The sequence below is a fragment of the Priapulus caudatus genome, unplaced genomic scaffold (assembly GCF_000485595.1).
Source record: "Priapulus caudatus unplaced genomic scaffold, Priapulus_caudatus-5.0.1 Scaffold150, whole genome shotgun sequence".
Taxonomy (NCBI): domain Eukaryota; kingdom Metazoa; phylum Priapulida; class Priapulimorpha; order Priapulimorphida; family Priapulidae; genus Priapulus; species Priapulus caudatus.
This window is the reverse complement of record NW_014577211.1, coordinates 434,284-449,283: the sequence shown is the minus strand read 5'-3', so window position 1 is coordinate 449,283 and position 15,000 is coordinate 434,284. Positions and strand designations below refer to the sequence as shown.

At 42.6% G+C, this 15,000-nt stretch overlaps 1 protein-coding gene across 1 annotated transcript in view; it reads left to right on the top strand.

Annotated features, from left to right (window-relative positions):
- Nucleotides 1-3,688: 3,688 nt before the first annotated feature.
- LOC106806251 overlaps nt 3,689-15,000 on the top strand; it is a 69,198-nt gene continuing 57,886 nt past the window's right edge. Inside the window, exon 1 of the mRNA XM_014808126.1 lies at nt 3,689-4,151. Coding sequence (XP_014663612.1) covers nt 3,689-4,151 — 463 coding nt within the window. The remainder of the gene's footprint in view (nt 4,152-15,000) is intronic.

Here is a 15,000-nt window from a genome sequence, read left to right as displayed (position 1 = left end):
TGTATGTATGTATGTATGTATGTATGTATGCTATGTATGTATGTATGTATGTATGTATGTATGTATGTATGATTGTATGTATGTATGTGGTGTGTGTGATTGTGTGCGTGCGTGCGTGCGTGCATGAATGCATGCGTGTGTATGTATGTATGTGTGTGTGTGTGTGTGTGCGTGCGTGCGTGCCGTGCGTGCGTGCGTGCATGCTGCATGCATGTATGTATGTATGTATGTATGTATGTATGTATGTATGTATGTATGTATGTATGTATGTATGAACGTATGTACGTATGTACGTATGTACGTATGTACGATCGTATGTATTGTATGTATCGTATGTATGTATGTATGTATGTATGTATGTATGTATGTATGTATAAACGTACGTACGTACGTACGTACGTACGTACGTACGTACGTATGTACGTATGTATGTATGTATGTATGTATGTATGTATGTATGTATGTATGTATGTATGTATGTATGTATGTATGTATGTATGTATGTATGTATGTATGTATGTATGAACGTATGTACGTATGTATGTATGTACGTATGTAAGTATGAACGTATGTACGTATGTACGTATGTACGTATGTACGTATGTACGTATGTATGTATGTATGTATGTATGTATGTATGTATGTATGTATGTATGTATGTATGTATGTATGTACGTATGTACGTATGTACGTATGTACGTATGTACGTATGCAGACCTGCCAACCTGTGATTCATGAAAATAGTAAGAATTTTCTTTTCTTGCAGGAGGCGGCCATTTTGTTTGTATGTTATGCGCGCAATGAATGATGGGACTAACTCTAGATCACGCGAGAACAACGTGAACGTGTGATCCAATATGGCTGCGCCCACAATCGCCAGATATTTCTTGGCTCACAATGTAAAAAACATTAATTTTCACAAGTCGTAAAAAATCGTAAGTTTTTCAGTTTGATCCTATATTCGTAGAAACATCATGGAATTCGTAAGGAATACGAAAAAATCGTAAGGGTTGGCAGGTCTGCGTATGCACGTATGTACGTATGTACGTATGTATGTATGTATGTATGTATGTATGTATGTATGTATGTATGTATGTATGTATGTATGTATGTATGTATGTACGTACGTACGTACGTACGTATGTATGTATGTATGTATGTATGTATGTATGTATGTATGTATGTATGTATGTATGTATGTATGTATGTATGTATGTATGTATGTATGTATGTATATATGAACGTATGTACGCATGTACGCGTGTACGCACGCACCACGGACGCACGCAAGTATGTATGTATGTATTTATGTATTTTTAATTATATGTCTGCCAACAGTCTGTCAGCAAGAACCGCCATCACCACCTCCGCAGCCACCACTAGAATCGTCATCACCACCTCCGCCGCCACCACTAGAATCTTCAGTCATGTAAAAACAGTTCCTCGCTACTCTCGACACTCCATATAATTGTATTCATCGATCAATCGGCACCAAGCTTCCGCGCAATGTGTAGCATGTAATGCGAATAATAGCGTGCATACAGTAATAGCGAATGACAGCGCCAAGATAGGTGCATCATAGATGCGATTAAGGAAGCGTCCAGCTGATTTATGACGTAATGATCTCTCACGTAGATTTATCCTCTGAAATTACATATAATAGTAATTGACACATACGAGGGCAGTGTTAGTAAGATTCATTGACTACATGCATTATACAACCTGTCTTTAGTGACGTTTATGTTTAGCATCAAACCAATGGCTGCCCAAGCATACATTGTCCTATTGAGTTGCTTGCTCCGTAGATTTTATTGCCTGGCACATACAGAAGATTGGTACAAACTGCAAATGTCAGGAGAGCACGAGTAAATATAAGCCACATAAATACACGAAGCAAACAATGCAAGTAACCACGATTCACCAAGAGTGCGGTTAACGCGTTATCTAACAGGTTATACTAAGCAACACGCGCTGTAACATCGTTAAACATGTTCGACCAAAACGAATCACTTACTCAGCCACCCTTCAATATCTTCAACTAACTGAAAAATATATATCATTATGCAAAGCGATGTTATCATTAGGTAACCATTGAATGGATTATTACCCAATTATTAATTGTGAGTGTCAATAAATTTCTGAAATATATCAGAAAAAAAATCAACCAAAAATAAAGCGAACATCACCGAGTACGCCAGTTTACTTCACACAGACGCTCTGTATCGATTGCTACTTGGTGGAATTTGATTCCATTGGGAGCTGCGTCGAGGCCACATTGTGTGCGTGCTTGTCTAACGCGGTGCTATCAACGCATGTGCAGTGATCGAGATTAAGTACCTGGATCGAGCACGTTTCATGGACACTAAGCCATTTCGTTTTCTCTTTTTTTGCATCTTTCTCGCATTCCGGACGACCGTGTACTAAGCCCTCGTTCTGATCAAGCCGCGTCTGTCCCTCTCTTCTTGTCAGACTGGCTCTCGCTCTTGCGTTGTCAATTTCAAATTCTCTCTTTCTCGCTCTCTCTCGCTCTGTTTTGTCTCGCTCTCATTTTTTTTTAGTAGTTCTCGCTCTCTCATTTTCTTTAGTAGTTCTCGCTCCTTAATTTCTCTGATTCAATTCGCGTGTGCGTCTCATGCTCATCTCCTCCTTGCTCACGTCATCTTTCGTTCGCTGTGCTTCCCCATCTCTAACTTAGGTTCACATTTTCTTTTCTCTCTCTTTCGCTATCTCCTGTTTCTCTTATCGCAATTGTTACCTTCAAACAATCTTTACGCGTTCTCTAATGTGATCGGTCAGATGCCTTGATTGTGTCGACCAGCATTGCTGTATATTACGCAGACGTTTGCCAATGAAACGGAATCATTGATAGTGCAAGCGATGTATGATTATGTGCACATATTCGTTACGAAGGACACGTGACCCGTATTTTATCGCGTATATAGAGTCTCGCGTATACCTACACACCCAGCTTCTGCGGAAGCTAACGTACGCGCTGTGCTATTACCTCGGAATTCTGGCCGCAAAAATCTTTATGCTTGTAAGAAGAAATTTTACCCAGTAAAACCGGAGGTTGTGTAAAGAGAGTGCAGATGAAAGTGCGCACGTTAAGCATAGTTTCTTCTCTGGCACAAAAGCTTGCCCAGAAAAGTGCGGTCACATAGTGCTGATTGTCACATAGTGCTGATTGTCACATAGTGCTAACGGTCACATAGTGCTGATTGTCACATAGTGCTGATTGATCGAGTGACATTATGGGGACTAGTAAATCGCATTGACTCTTTATTGTGGTGAGCGTTCTATCATGGTGACCTGTCTATCATTGTGATTGGATCAGAAAAACGATGATCTTTGCTATACTATAATAGTGCGCGCTACGATTGATCGTTACACTGGCCTTGCCGCAACGAGTTGACGTCGCACATCGTCTATCTGCTGCCTGTCATCGTGGTGCACATAAAGGGACGGCATATGATAACACGGAACAGTGACAATCAAGTAACACGCGCGCAACCCACCTCAGCTACACCTGACACTGTCATTAGACGATCTCGCGTGGATCGCGACACTGTTACCAGACAGGTTAACCGTTGCCAACCGCAGTACAGCGGTGCTGAAGTTCGCGAGCAGACGGTGGCGACGACGGTGACACTGACGCTGCCGTTGACGCTCACGCAGATCCAACTGGCCGATGGAAAAATCCACCGCCGACGATGATGACGTTGAAGAGCAACGACCAGACAGCGGCGCTAGCTCGGTGCGCGCGTCTAGGTGCCAGCAATGTCGCTCGGCGACAATCAAGTTTATCGCTTATCTGTTTTCGAACGTCGGCCTCGTGGGCCTTGTCGTGGGCTATTGCGTTATTGGTGCTTTCATGTTCTCAGCGCTGGAGCTCGACAACGAGCTAGAGCGCAAGAAGGCCATGTCGCACACGCGGCGAATCTACTCGTCGGCCATTGTCCAGCGGCTGCGCCTGTCCGGCCGGCACTCAAATGACTGGGTGGACATCGTCAGTTTCTTCCTGGAGGGCTTCGAGCAGAATCTGACGCAATATATGACCAGCGACGGCTTCGACGGTAGTGAAACGCGGGCGCAGCCGCAGTGGGAGTTCATCGGTTCGCTGCTATACTGTGTCACACTTGTCACGACGATAGGTAAGTGTTGGTGCATGTGTGGGCACATGGTTTCCGCCGCCATTGACTCATGTTGATTGAAATCCAAACATTGGTTCGTTCCTATTACATTGATATTATATCATACGTACGCTGCAATTCATATGCCACCCTAGCTGCGCGCTGTTTGATATGCAAGAATATATATCGGCTATCCATATACCACCATGGATATAGCGATCGAAAAGGTTCAGACATCAGTAAAAGACCTACAAATATCGTTAAATACGGCCAGTTCACCATAGCACGCGTCTTGTACATGCCTAATACGTACACGTTGCACGTGTCTATATAATATAAAGTTTCCGTGAATAATTCGACAAGCAAGCAAATTCGAATTTCTATGAAGTTTAGAATATATCGTGCCGAATGGCTGGAGTTTAACAAAACAACTTTCCGTGGACATGACGTACTTTCCTTTATAAAGAACCAAATAATTAGTTGACAATAGACGTACCGGTCCACAGGACCACACTCTAGGTTATGATTACGTTCTATGATAACTTTGCAAAAGCCAATTCAATGGCAATAAAATGGCGATCGCGCTACGTAATGAGAAGACCCATAGATAGCTAGAGTTTACTTTTTTAATCTTGGAGTCTCCCTCTCCAAGCGATACTCTACGCATGTTCCGCGTGAACTCTTTTTAATTATACATATATTTATTGGCTTTCACACTGCGCAGCGGGTAGTCGTCACGGAATTACTTGATTGATCCAATCATATAAGAATTTTGGTTTATTTCCAATCACTCCTCGAAGCGGCTAGCGTAGTAATCCACGGTTAGAACTACTTTGCCCTCTCTCACTCCCTCACTCTCCCCCTCTCTCGCTCTCCCTCTCTCTCTTTCTCTCCCCCCCTCTCTCTCTCTCTCTCTCTCCTTGCGCTCATGAAGTATACTTTCCCGAATTTAATCGACATTTAAATTGACATCTAAACATGTAAATAAAATGAGAGAATAATTAAAGCGTAGGATATTCGTCTGCCCGACGGCCTGGAGAGATTTCATTAATGGTTAGTGATTGATTAAATTTGAGCGTTTTACATGATATACGACGCTTCATTCCTCCCTCTCTCTCACTCGCCTCTCTTATAATATATATATATATATATATATAATATATATATATATAGCTTAATTTATATTATATATATATTTATATGTAAATGAAATAATTTATCCATATATGAATCTAATATTCAACAGGCATATAGACACGTTTAGATAGAGATATACAGTGGTGAGAGGCGGTAGGAGAGAGAGAAAGTTTGTGAGTAAGAGCAAAAAATTAAATTGGAATGAGAGCGCAAGAGAGTGAGTAAGAAACACTTACAGAAACGCGAGAGAAGTGTGGTAATATATGAGCGCAGACACACACAGACAGACAATGTTAACAAGATAAAGCTTCCTGTTAGTAATTATACTGACAGCAAGGAAATCAGCGCTTGCTTTATCTTATATCGGCCCTGCAGAAGGCCTGCATGCTCGAGCTCCTCTGCCTTGGAAATGCATCTCCAGATGCACAGACAACACGATTCTCGGACGCAGACAGTAGGTCACTCAAAGAACAACGAGGCCATCACCTACGTGACTCGCAGACGCAGAGTCTCTACCGACTGCAAAGCCGCCCCCAACGTGACTGCACACGCGCCATCAGCGCTGAGCAAGGTCGGTCATCCGCCCAAGTAGGCAACAGCAACCGACCAAGATGCAGAGATCGCGTAGAGATTCACGAGGACAAAACAGGACGCGTGCGGTATATGTATAGTAGTTATTGTACGCGTCGCGGTAGTTATATGTACACAAACCGCGCTGTGCGTTCCATCGTTTGATGAGCGGCACTAGCACTTACAAACTAAGCCTGGGCGATTGGCATTAGACGCAACGCATGTTATTGTTTAATTCGTTTCGTAAACTCCCGGCATAGCATATATTTTTTATCATTTCCGCGTTCGCTGATTTTCGTAAATTTTCTGTCCGTACTGAGCAGGCGTCAGTAGTACCGATGATATCTGATAGGCCGCAACCACGCTGCTGCGGGCGAAGACGCGCGCGACTAATAATGTCTGAGAGAATGACATTCAGTAGACCAAACAAGGCGCCTGCACTTGAATGTGCTTGAGTATGTCACCGAGAAAATAATAACTGCTGCCGGTATGTCAATTGAGACAATACCTGAGATTTACTGAAGATATAAATCAGGCAATAATATACCCACAAAAATATCACAACCCCAGGCAATATCACACCCTGACGATATTTATTACCCGACGACCCCGGTCTGAAAATACCATACAATGACAAAATATTGTAACTGAATAGACGTCTATCACAATACCACAGCGTGCTAATATACGCGTTAACAAATTCACACCGTGCTAATATCACTTCATAAGTATTTCTCCTTGAACAATACAATAGGTACTGCCGGTATTACGTAGCGAAGATGAAAGGTTGATATATCAGTATTGCCTTGGGGATGTTGTCTGATTGAGTATTAGCCTTGATATAGTTGTATGCGGTCGCCGTGTTGAAAATTAATGTGTGGTTAATTAGCAATAATAAATCTAAGGGTGTGAATGAAACTGTTTGAATGTGGTCGGACGCTTTTGGTTCTTACGCGATTTGCCTTGCTATTACCAAGTGAATTACTGGTTTCCTGTTATTATATGTGTGCATGGATGTATGATGTATGTGTGTGGTGTGACCCCCTGGTGTGAGCGTCCGTGCGTGCGTGCGGCGTGCGGTGCGATGCGTGCGTGCGTGCGTTGCGTGTGCGTGCGTTGCGTCGTCGCGTGGCGTGCTCGTCAGTGCGTCGTGCGTGTGCGTGCGCTGGTCGCGTGCGACGTGTCTCCGACGTACGTACTACGTAGTACTCTAGTAGTGTATATTGTATGGTATGTATGTATGTATGTATGGAATGCATGCATGCATGTATGTATCATATATGAACGTATGTACGCATGTACGCGTGTACGCACGCACCACGGACGCACGCAAGTATGTATGTATGTATTTATGTATTTTTAATTATATGTCTGCCAACAGTCTGTCAGCAAGAACCGCCATCACCACCTCCGCAGCCACCACTAGAATCGTCATCACCACCTCCGCCGCCACCACTAGAATCTTCAGTCATGTAAAAACAAGTTCCCTCGCTACTCTCGACACTCCATATAATTGTATTCATCGATCAATCGGCACAGCTTCCGCGCAATGTGTAGCATGTAATGCGAATAATAGCGTGCATACAGTAATAGCGAATGACAGCGCCATAGATAGGTGCATCATAGATGCGATTAAGAGGCGTCCAGCTGATTATGACGTAATGATCTCTCACGTAGATTTATCCTCTGAAATTACATATAATAGTAATTGACACATACGAGGGCAGTGTTAGTATAGATTCATTGACTACATGCATTATACAACCTGTCATTTTAGTGACGTTTAATGTTAGCATCAAACCAATGGCTGCCCAAGCATACATTGTCCTATTGAGTTGCTTGCTTCCGTGATTTTATTGCCTTGCAACATGATCAGAAGATTGGTACAAACTGCAAATGTCAGGAGAGCACGAGTAAATATAAGCCACATAAATACACGAAGCAAACAATGCAAGTAACCACGTTCACCAAGAGTGCGGTTAACGCGTTATCTAACAGGGTTATACTAAGCACACGCGCTGTACATCGTTAAACATGTTCGACCAAAACGAATCACTTACTCAGCCACCCTTCAATATCTTAACTAACTGAAAAATATATATCATTATGCAAAGCGATGTTATCATTAGGTAACCATTGAATGGATTATTACCCAATTATTAATTTGTGAGTGTCAATAAATTTCTGAAATATATCAGAAAAAAAATCAACCGAAAAATAAAGCGAACATCCACGAGTACGCAGTTTACTTCAACAGACGCTCTGTATCGATTGCTACTTTGGTGGAATTTGATTCGATTGGGGAGCTGCCGTCGAGGCCAAATTGTGTGCGTGCTTGTCTAACGCGGTGCTATCAACGCATGTGCAGTGATCCGAGATTAAGTACCTGGATCGAGCACGTTCATGGACACTAAGCCATTTCGTTTTCTCTTTTTTTGCATCTTTCTCGCATTCCGGACGACCGTGTACTAAGCCCTCACTGATCGTCTGTCCCTCTCTTCTTGTCAGACTGGCTCTCGCTCTTGCGTTGTCAATTTCAAATTCTCTCTTTCTCGCTCTCTCTCGCTCTGTTTGTCTCGCTCTCATTTTTTTTAGTAGTTCTCGCTCTCATTTTCTTTAGTAGTTCTCGCTCTTAATTTCTCTGATTCAATTTCGGTGTGCGTCTCATGCTCATCTCCTCCTTTCTCACGTCATCTTTCGTTCGCTGTGCTTCTCCATCTCTAACTTAGGTTCACATTTTCTTTCTCTCTCTCTTTCGCTATCTCTCTGTTTCTCTTATCGCAATTGTTACCTTCAAACAATCTTTACGCGTTCTCTAATGTGATCGGTCAGATGGCCTTGATTGTGTCGAACCAGCATTGCTGTATATTACGCAGACGTTGCCAATGAAACGGAATCATTGATAGTGCAAGGCGATGTATGATTATGTGCACATATTCGTTACGAAGGACACGTGGACCCGTATTTATCGCGTATAGAGTCTCGCGTATACCTACACACCCAGCTTCTGCGGAAGCTAACGTACGCGCTGTGCTATATCCTCGGAATTCTGGCCGCAAAAATCTTTTATGCTTGTAAAGAAGAAATTTTATCCCAGTAAAACCGGGAGGTTGTGTAAAGAGAGTGAGATGATATGCGCACGTAAGCATAGTTTTCTCTTGCCACAAAGCTTGCCAGAAAAAGTGCCGCCTTCTCCAATCCCATAAGCGAGCACACGCAATTAGAACGTTTGTCAAAGTAACACAAAAGCGCGGATATCCATGTATGAACGATGAACGAGCGTGATGTATGGAATGGTATACTTTTTATATCTTCGGTTAAACAAGCATACAATGGAACATAATGGTGGACGGACAGACAAACAGACATACATACACACAGATAGACAGATAGACAGATAGACAGACAGACAGACACACACACAGACACACACAGACAGATAGACAGACAGTCAGACAGTCAGACAGACAGAGAGACATTTAGACAGACAGACAGATAGACAGACACACCACACAGACAGACAGACAGACAGACAGACAAACAGACAGACAGAAACAGAAACACAGACAGACAGGCAGGCAGATAGGCAGCCAGACAGGCAGGGAGACAGACATATATACAGACAGTTGGATAGACAGACAGATAGACAGATAGACAGACAGACAGACAGACAGCCAGACAGACAGAGAGACATACAAACAGTCGGACAGACAGAGAGACAGACGGACATACAGACATTCGGACAGGCAGAGAGACAGACATACAAACATTCGGACAGGCAGCCAGACATATAGACAGACAGACAGATATAAAGACAGGCAGGAAGTGGATCGTGCGCCAATTGCTAGAGTAATAAACTGCAAACAAAATAATTACGCGTTTCCGCGTACAAAGACATGTAGTGAATCTATTGGTAATTTTGTTGGGCAATTATTCTACGATCCGATGTAGGCGCAGTTATTTTTTCCATGCTGTTATAGCCGGACAATATAGATAAAACAGAATAAAACACGCAATATCTCGAAATGTTGGTGTGAAAATTCACCACATTTTATATTTATATTTTCATGTGCACGCGCGCATTTACATGCACACGCACACTCCCACGCGCTGGCGTATCGTTTCTGTTTTCATCCTCTCGGCTGCTGCTTTCACCAATAGTGCACCGGCATGCATACGCTACCGCTCGACTCGCCACATCCTTAGAAACGATGGTATAGCGTATATTTAATTCATTCGTGTATTACGTGTATTACCGGGAAGTTCAACACATACATCTATTCCACGTTGGCTTGTTCTGCGTCGTAGTATAGTTGCTGTAGAGAGGCGGGATAATCGGATAGAGAGCTAGGGCTGAAGTGGGGAAATACAGGGCGAAAGGGAGAGCGCGATTTATTGAGGGAAAGGGAGAGAAGGTTGAGAGCGATCAGAAGATATATAGATAGATAAATAGATTTATAGTTCGGTAGATAGATGGATAGATAGATAGATAGATAGATAGATAGATAGATAGATAGATAGATAGATAGATAGATAGATAGATAGATGGATGGATGGATGGATGGAAGGACGGACGGACGGACGGACGGAACGGCGACGATAGAGGATTTAATGGATGCAAGATGAATGGATTAATGGATGAATGGAGAAAGGATGAATGGAATGATATGGATGGAGAGGATGGATGGATGGATGGATGGAGGATGGATGATGATAATGGCATGACTGGATGGATGAATGGATTAAATAGATGGATAATACATAGATAATAGATAGAAGATAGATAAGTAGATAGATAGAGTAGATAGATAGTAAATATAATATATAGATAGATAATAGATAAAAGAATAAGATAAATAATAGATAGATCTAGATACGATAATAGATAGATAGATGATTCGCTATAGAGATAGATAGATAGATAGATATAAAATAGGATCAGATAGATAGAATAGATAAATAGATAGATAATAGATAAGATAGATACGAGTAATAGATAGATAGATAATAGATACAGACAGATGAGTAGCATAGATAGACTATAAAGATAGAATAGATAGATTAAATAACAGATAGATAGATAGATAATAATAGATAGATAGATCAGATATATAGATAGAATATATAGACAACCAACAACAGACAGACAATAATAGGAAGATAGAAAATGATAGATAATAATAGATAGATTATGATACGATAGATACATAGATAGATAATTAGATAGATAGATAGAAGACAGAAAGATAGAATAGACTACGATAGATTAGATAGATAATAATAGATAATAGATAGATAGATAATAAGATAAGATCAGATAGAATAATAGATAGATATGATAATTAAAGATACGATAGATAGATAGATAGATAGATAGCATAGATAGATAAATAAATAGATAGATAGAAGATAGAATAGAGTAGAATAGGATAGATAGATAGATAGATAGATAGATAGATAGATAGATAGATAGATAGATAGATAAATAGATAGATAGAAAGCGAAAGAAAATACGCGGTTGCAGTTGGTTAGAATAAATTTTCATTCCGAACTCAATCGCGCAATTAAACTAGAATTAGTCAGGTTAGCTGATTGGACAAGAGTTCCTATCAACATCCTTACCCTATCTATGAAAATTGGTTTTTAGAGATAAAACTCCGAGAGACGCTTAGTTCTGCAGCTCGCTGTCGAAGCTGGTCAGATAAACCCACCGAAAAGACATTTGCGCGAAATTTACTCACAGTTACGACGCTATTAGCCTTCATATATGATTTTATTATGTATTTTCTTTAGAGAAACATTTAGCGTTTCGAATGAAACTGATAGAGATGAACAGACACAGAACTAAGACGATCGCAATTTCGTTTTCATAGTATTAGAGCTAGACGAAGCATCCATGAGATTCAATTGCAATTGCAATAAACTGCCTATCTTTGTCGGGACCTTATCGACACGTGCGCCCCACTGTGCTGATTGGTTTCATGCTCAGTAGAGCAGAAGATAGAGAAAGTATTACATAATTATATTATTATTAGAGACAATGAATCATATACAGGCGTATCCTGTGTACCCTTATAGTCTATTGTTTACAATTTTCTGTTTACTACTTACTGTAAACTCCTGTTTAACGACAATGAACGTAACAACTATACTAAATTTTGTAATTGCTCGAGATACTAATAATTCGTGATACCTAAATAACTTTTGAATTTCATTTATTATGCGAGATGATGAACAAAGGTGATGATGATGATAATGATGATGATGATGATGATGTTGATGATGATGATGATGATGATGATGATGATGATGATGATGATGATGATGATGATGATGATGAATAAAGATGATTGTACAAAGAGTCGTGTTCTCAGGTTCCAACCGAGGACCATTAGCCTCGTTCACACAAGACCTCGTATTTATGAAATACGGTATTTGCGAAATACCGAATCTGAGACAAATACGCGGCCGAGCGTTCACACGCTGATTTGTGGCTCCAGAAATACGGTATTTGCGAAATACCGAATCTGAGACAAATACGCGGCCGAGCGTTCACACGCTGATTCACGGCTCCAGAAATACGGTATTTGCGAGCTGCGAGCTGCTTTAAACAATAAAGCAAACAATGCGAAATAAACAATGCAATGCGCACCAACTGCCGATAAAATACGTAGACTGGTCCGCGCTCGACAGTTCCACTCGCGTTACACTGGAACTGTCGAGCTGTTTGATATTTGTGGGCCACGCGCAGCCAGAAACTCAGCGTGTGCGGCTCCGTGACGCCTCATCACCTCAGCCCATATTTACCGACCCCAAATGCCAAAAGCGCAGGAATAGGGCATGCCTGATTTTAAAAGTGTCGCGCCGCCCACTGAACCAGCAGAAAACTCTTCCTGTAATTCTGTGATTTTTGCCACGTACACTGCGTGCCGTGCATGAGTGTGGTGGCGTGCGTGCGTGGCGTGCGCTCGGCGCTGCGTCGTCGTGTCGGCACGTACCCACGTGGTCCGTGCGCTGCGTGCGTCGCCGTGCGTCGTGGCACGTACACCTGCGTCGCATAGTGTGGCACGTACAGCGTGCGTGCGTGCGTGCGTTGTACGTACACGCTGCGTGCGTGCGTGCGTGTGAACTATACACGTCGCGTGCATGCGTGCGATCCGTGGCTGCTTGCGCTGTGTGCGCGCGTGTGCAGGTACACGTTCGTCGCGTGCTGCTGGTGTCAGGTACAGCCGTGTCGTGCACTGCTCGTGCGTGCGTACGTGTACGCTGCGCACGGTACTCACGTGCGTCGCGTGACTGATGTTCACACAGCAGGCCAGCACGTGCCTAGGCGCACACGCACCGCAGCACCATCGTAGCACCGTCGTAGTCGCAACACGCAAGCACAGCCACGCAATGCACGCAGCGCACGAACAGTGTAGCTGCACACGCAGCGCACACACGCACGCGCACGCCACGTGTACGTGCACAGCACAGCCATCCGCACGCACGCGTGTCACCACCACGACCACTCCTCATAGAAAAGTAGAGTTTTCTGGCTGTTCAGTGGGCGCCAATTCTTCAAACTCCCACATGGCCCTATTCTGCGCGTTCATTGTCGGGTAAATATTTGTGGCTGAGCTATAGGCCATCTGAGCCGCACACGCTGAGTTTCTGGCCTCGAGCGTGGCCACCAACATATCAAACACGATAAGATATTGCGGTTCACAGCACGCGAGGCCAAAAATCCGTGCACGAACTCCTGGCGCGCAACCCACGCTGCAGCTATCCTGCTCGACGGCCAACACGGCCCTCGTTGAGGCCGTTGCTCAGCAGAATAGTTCACGCGTGGTGGCGGCCCCCCGGGCGCGCTTTAGACTAGTATTTTCTGGCCTGTATTTTGCTCGGTGTGAACGCTAAAATACCGGATTCTTGCCTACCGTGTGAACGCGCTTCATCGGGTTGCCCCACTTCTTACCAGCCAACGCAGTCAGAACGCATCAACACACGATCTGATACATAGCGTCACATGCGAGCGCATGTAAATCCATTCACATCAGTTATCAATACACTACGGCATGAAATAGACTAATAAGCCCCTACCTCATTTTCATATGTCTCTTTTCGCTTCTCCGCGTAAGGAAATATACGGAGGCAACTTTATGTGTAATTTAACGATAATGCTCGTCGCACGCTGCATTAAGACGGCATTAGCTAATTAACGCTACATGCGCTTCGTCTCTTCCCTTATTCCAGTATGTTATGCTCCCTGATATGCATGGATGCTATGGGTGGAGAGCTGTTTGACTCCGGTCAATGTCTTTTGTCAGTCTTCTTTACTTCATAAAGTCAAGCAGTCCTACATAATCGATCAGCATAAAGCTGCACGCGGCTATCTTATAGACAGCAGACACAGAGACATACGACACAGAAGAGCTGTGCCTATATACTAAAAACTATAATCAATACTACGGTAGTCCCCATTGAACTCCACCGCCAGAACCTTGCAAACCGCTCTCCGCGTAACACCGATGGCTGCATAAGAGGCTCACAGAAGTCATTGTTACTTAAAGTCATATGAAATGTGGGAACCTGTGTAAACAATGTAGAAGTTGCATTGTGACTTATATGCCATATATTAGCCAGCCGGCCATATAGGCTGCTCTACATAGGCGGAACCCACTGGGCCAGCTATGTATATCCTCAGACAATTATGTATGTAGCCATCCAAACATTTTGAAATTCCCAAGCATTTAGTGCTATTCTTAACACAGGCGTCTCAACATAATGCGGAAAATATAAGAGTGCGTAATATCTCCATTGAAAAATGCTGAAGTTGCTGATTTTCAAACGCTAATTTCTCGGAGAGAGCTCACAAACTTCGATTCCAAACGTATATTTGTTACGTTCAATGCTAACATTTCAAGGAAAAAATCTAATCCACTCGAATTTTTTTGTAAATATTATATTTATGAGTTATGGCCGTATTTGTTTACGACAATTGTTGCGTTTGAAATGCAACTACAATTTTCCGTAGCATGCTTTTTGCAACATTATTTTCCTAAATTGAAGGCATTTTACACAAAAAAGCCTTATATTTATTCAAATATTACGAACAACCTACTCCGTTAAACAGTTTAGGTCCGCAGCTTTTGGCTGTTTCTGAAAAATAACACAAAATAGT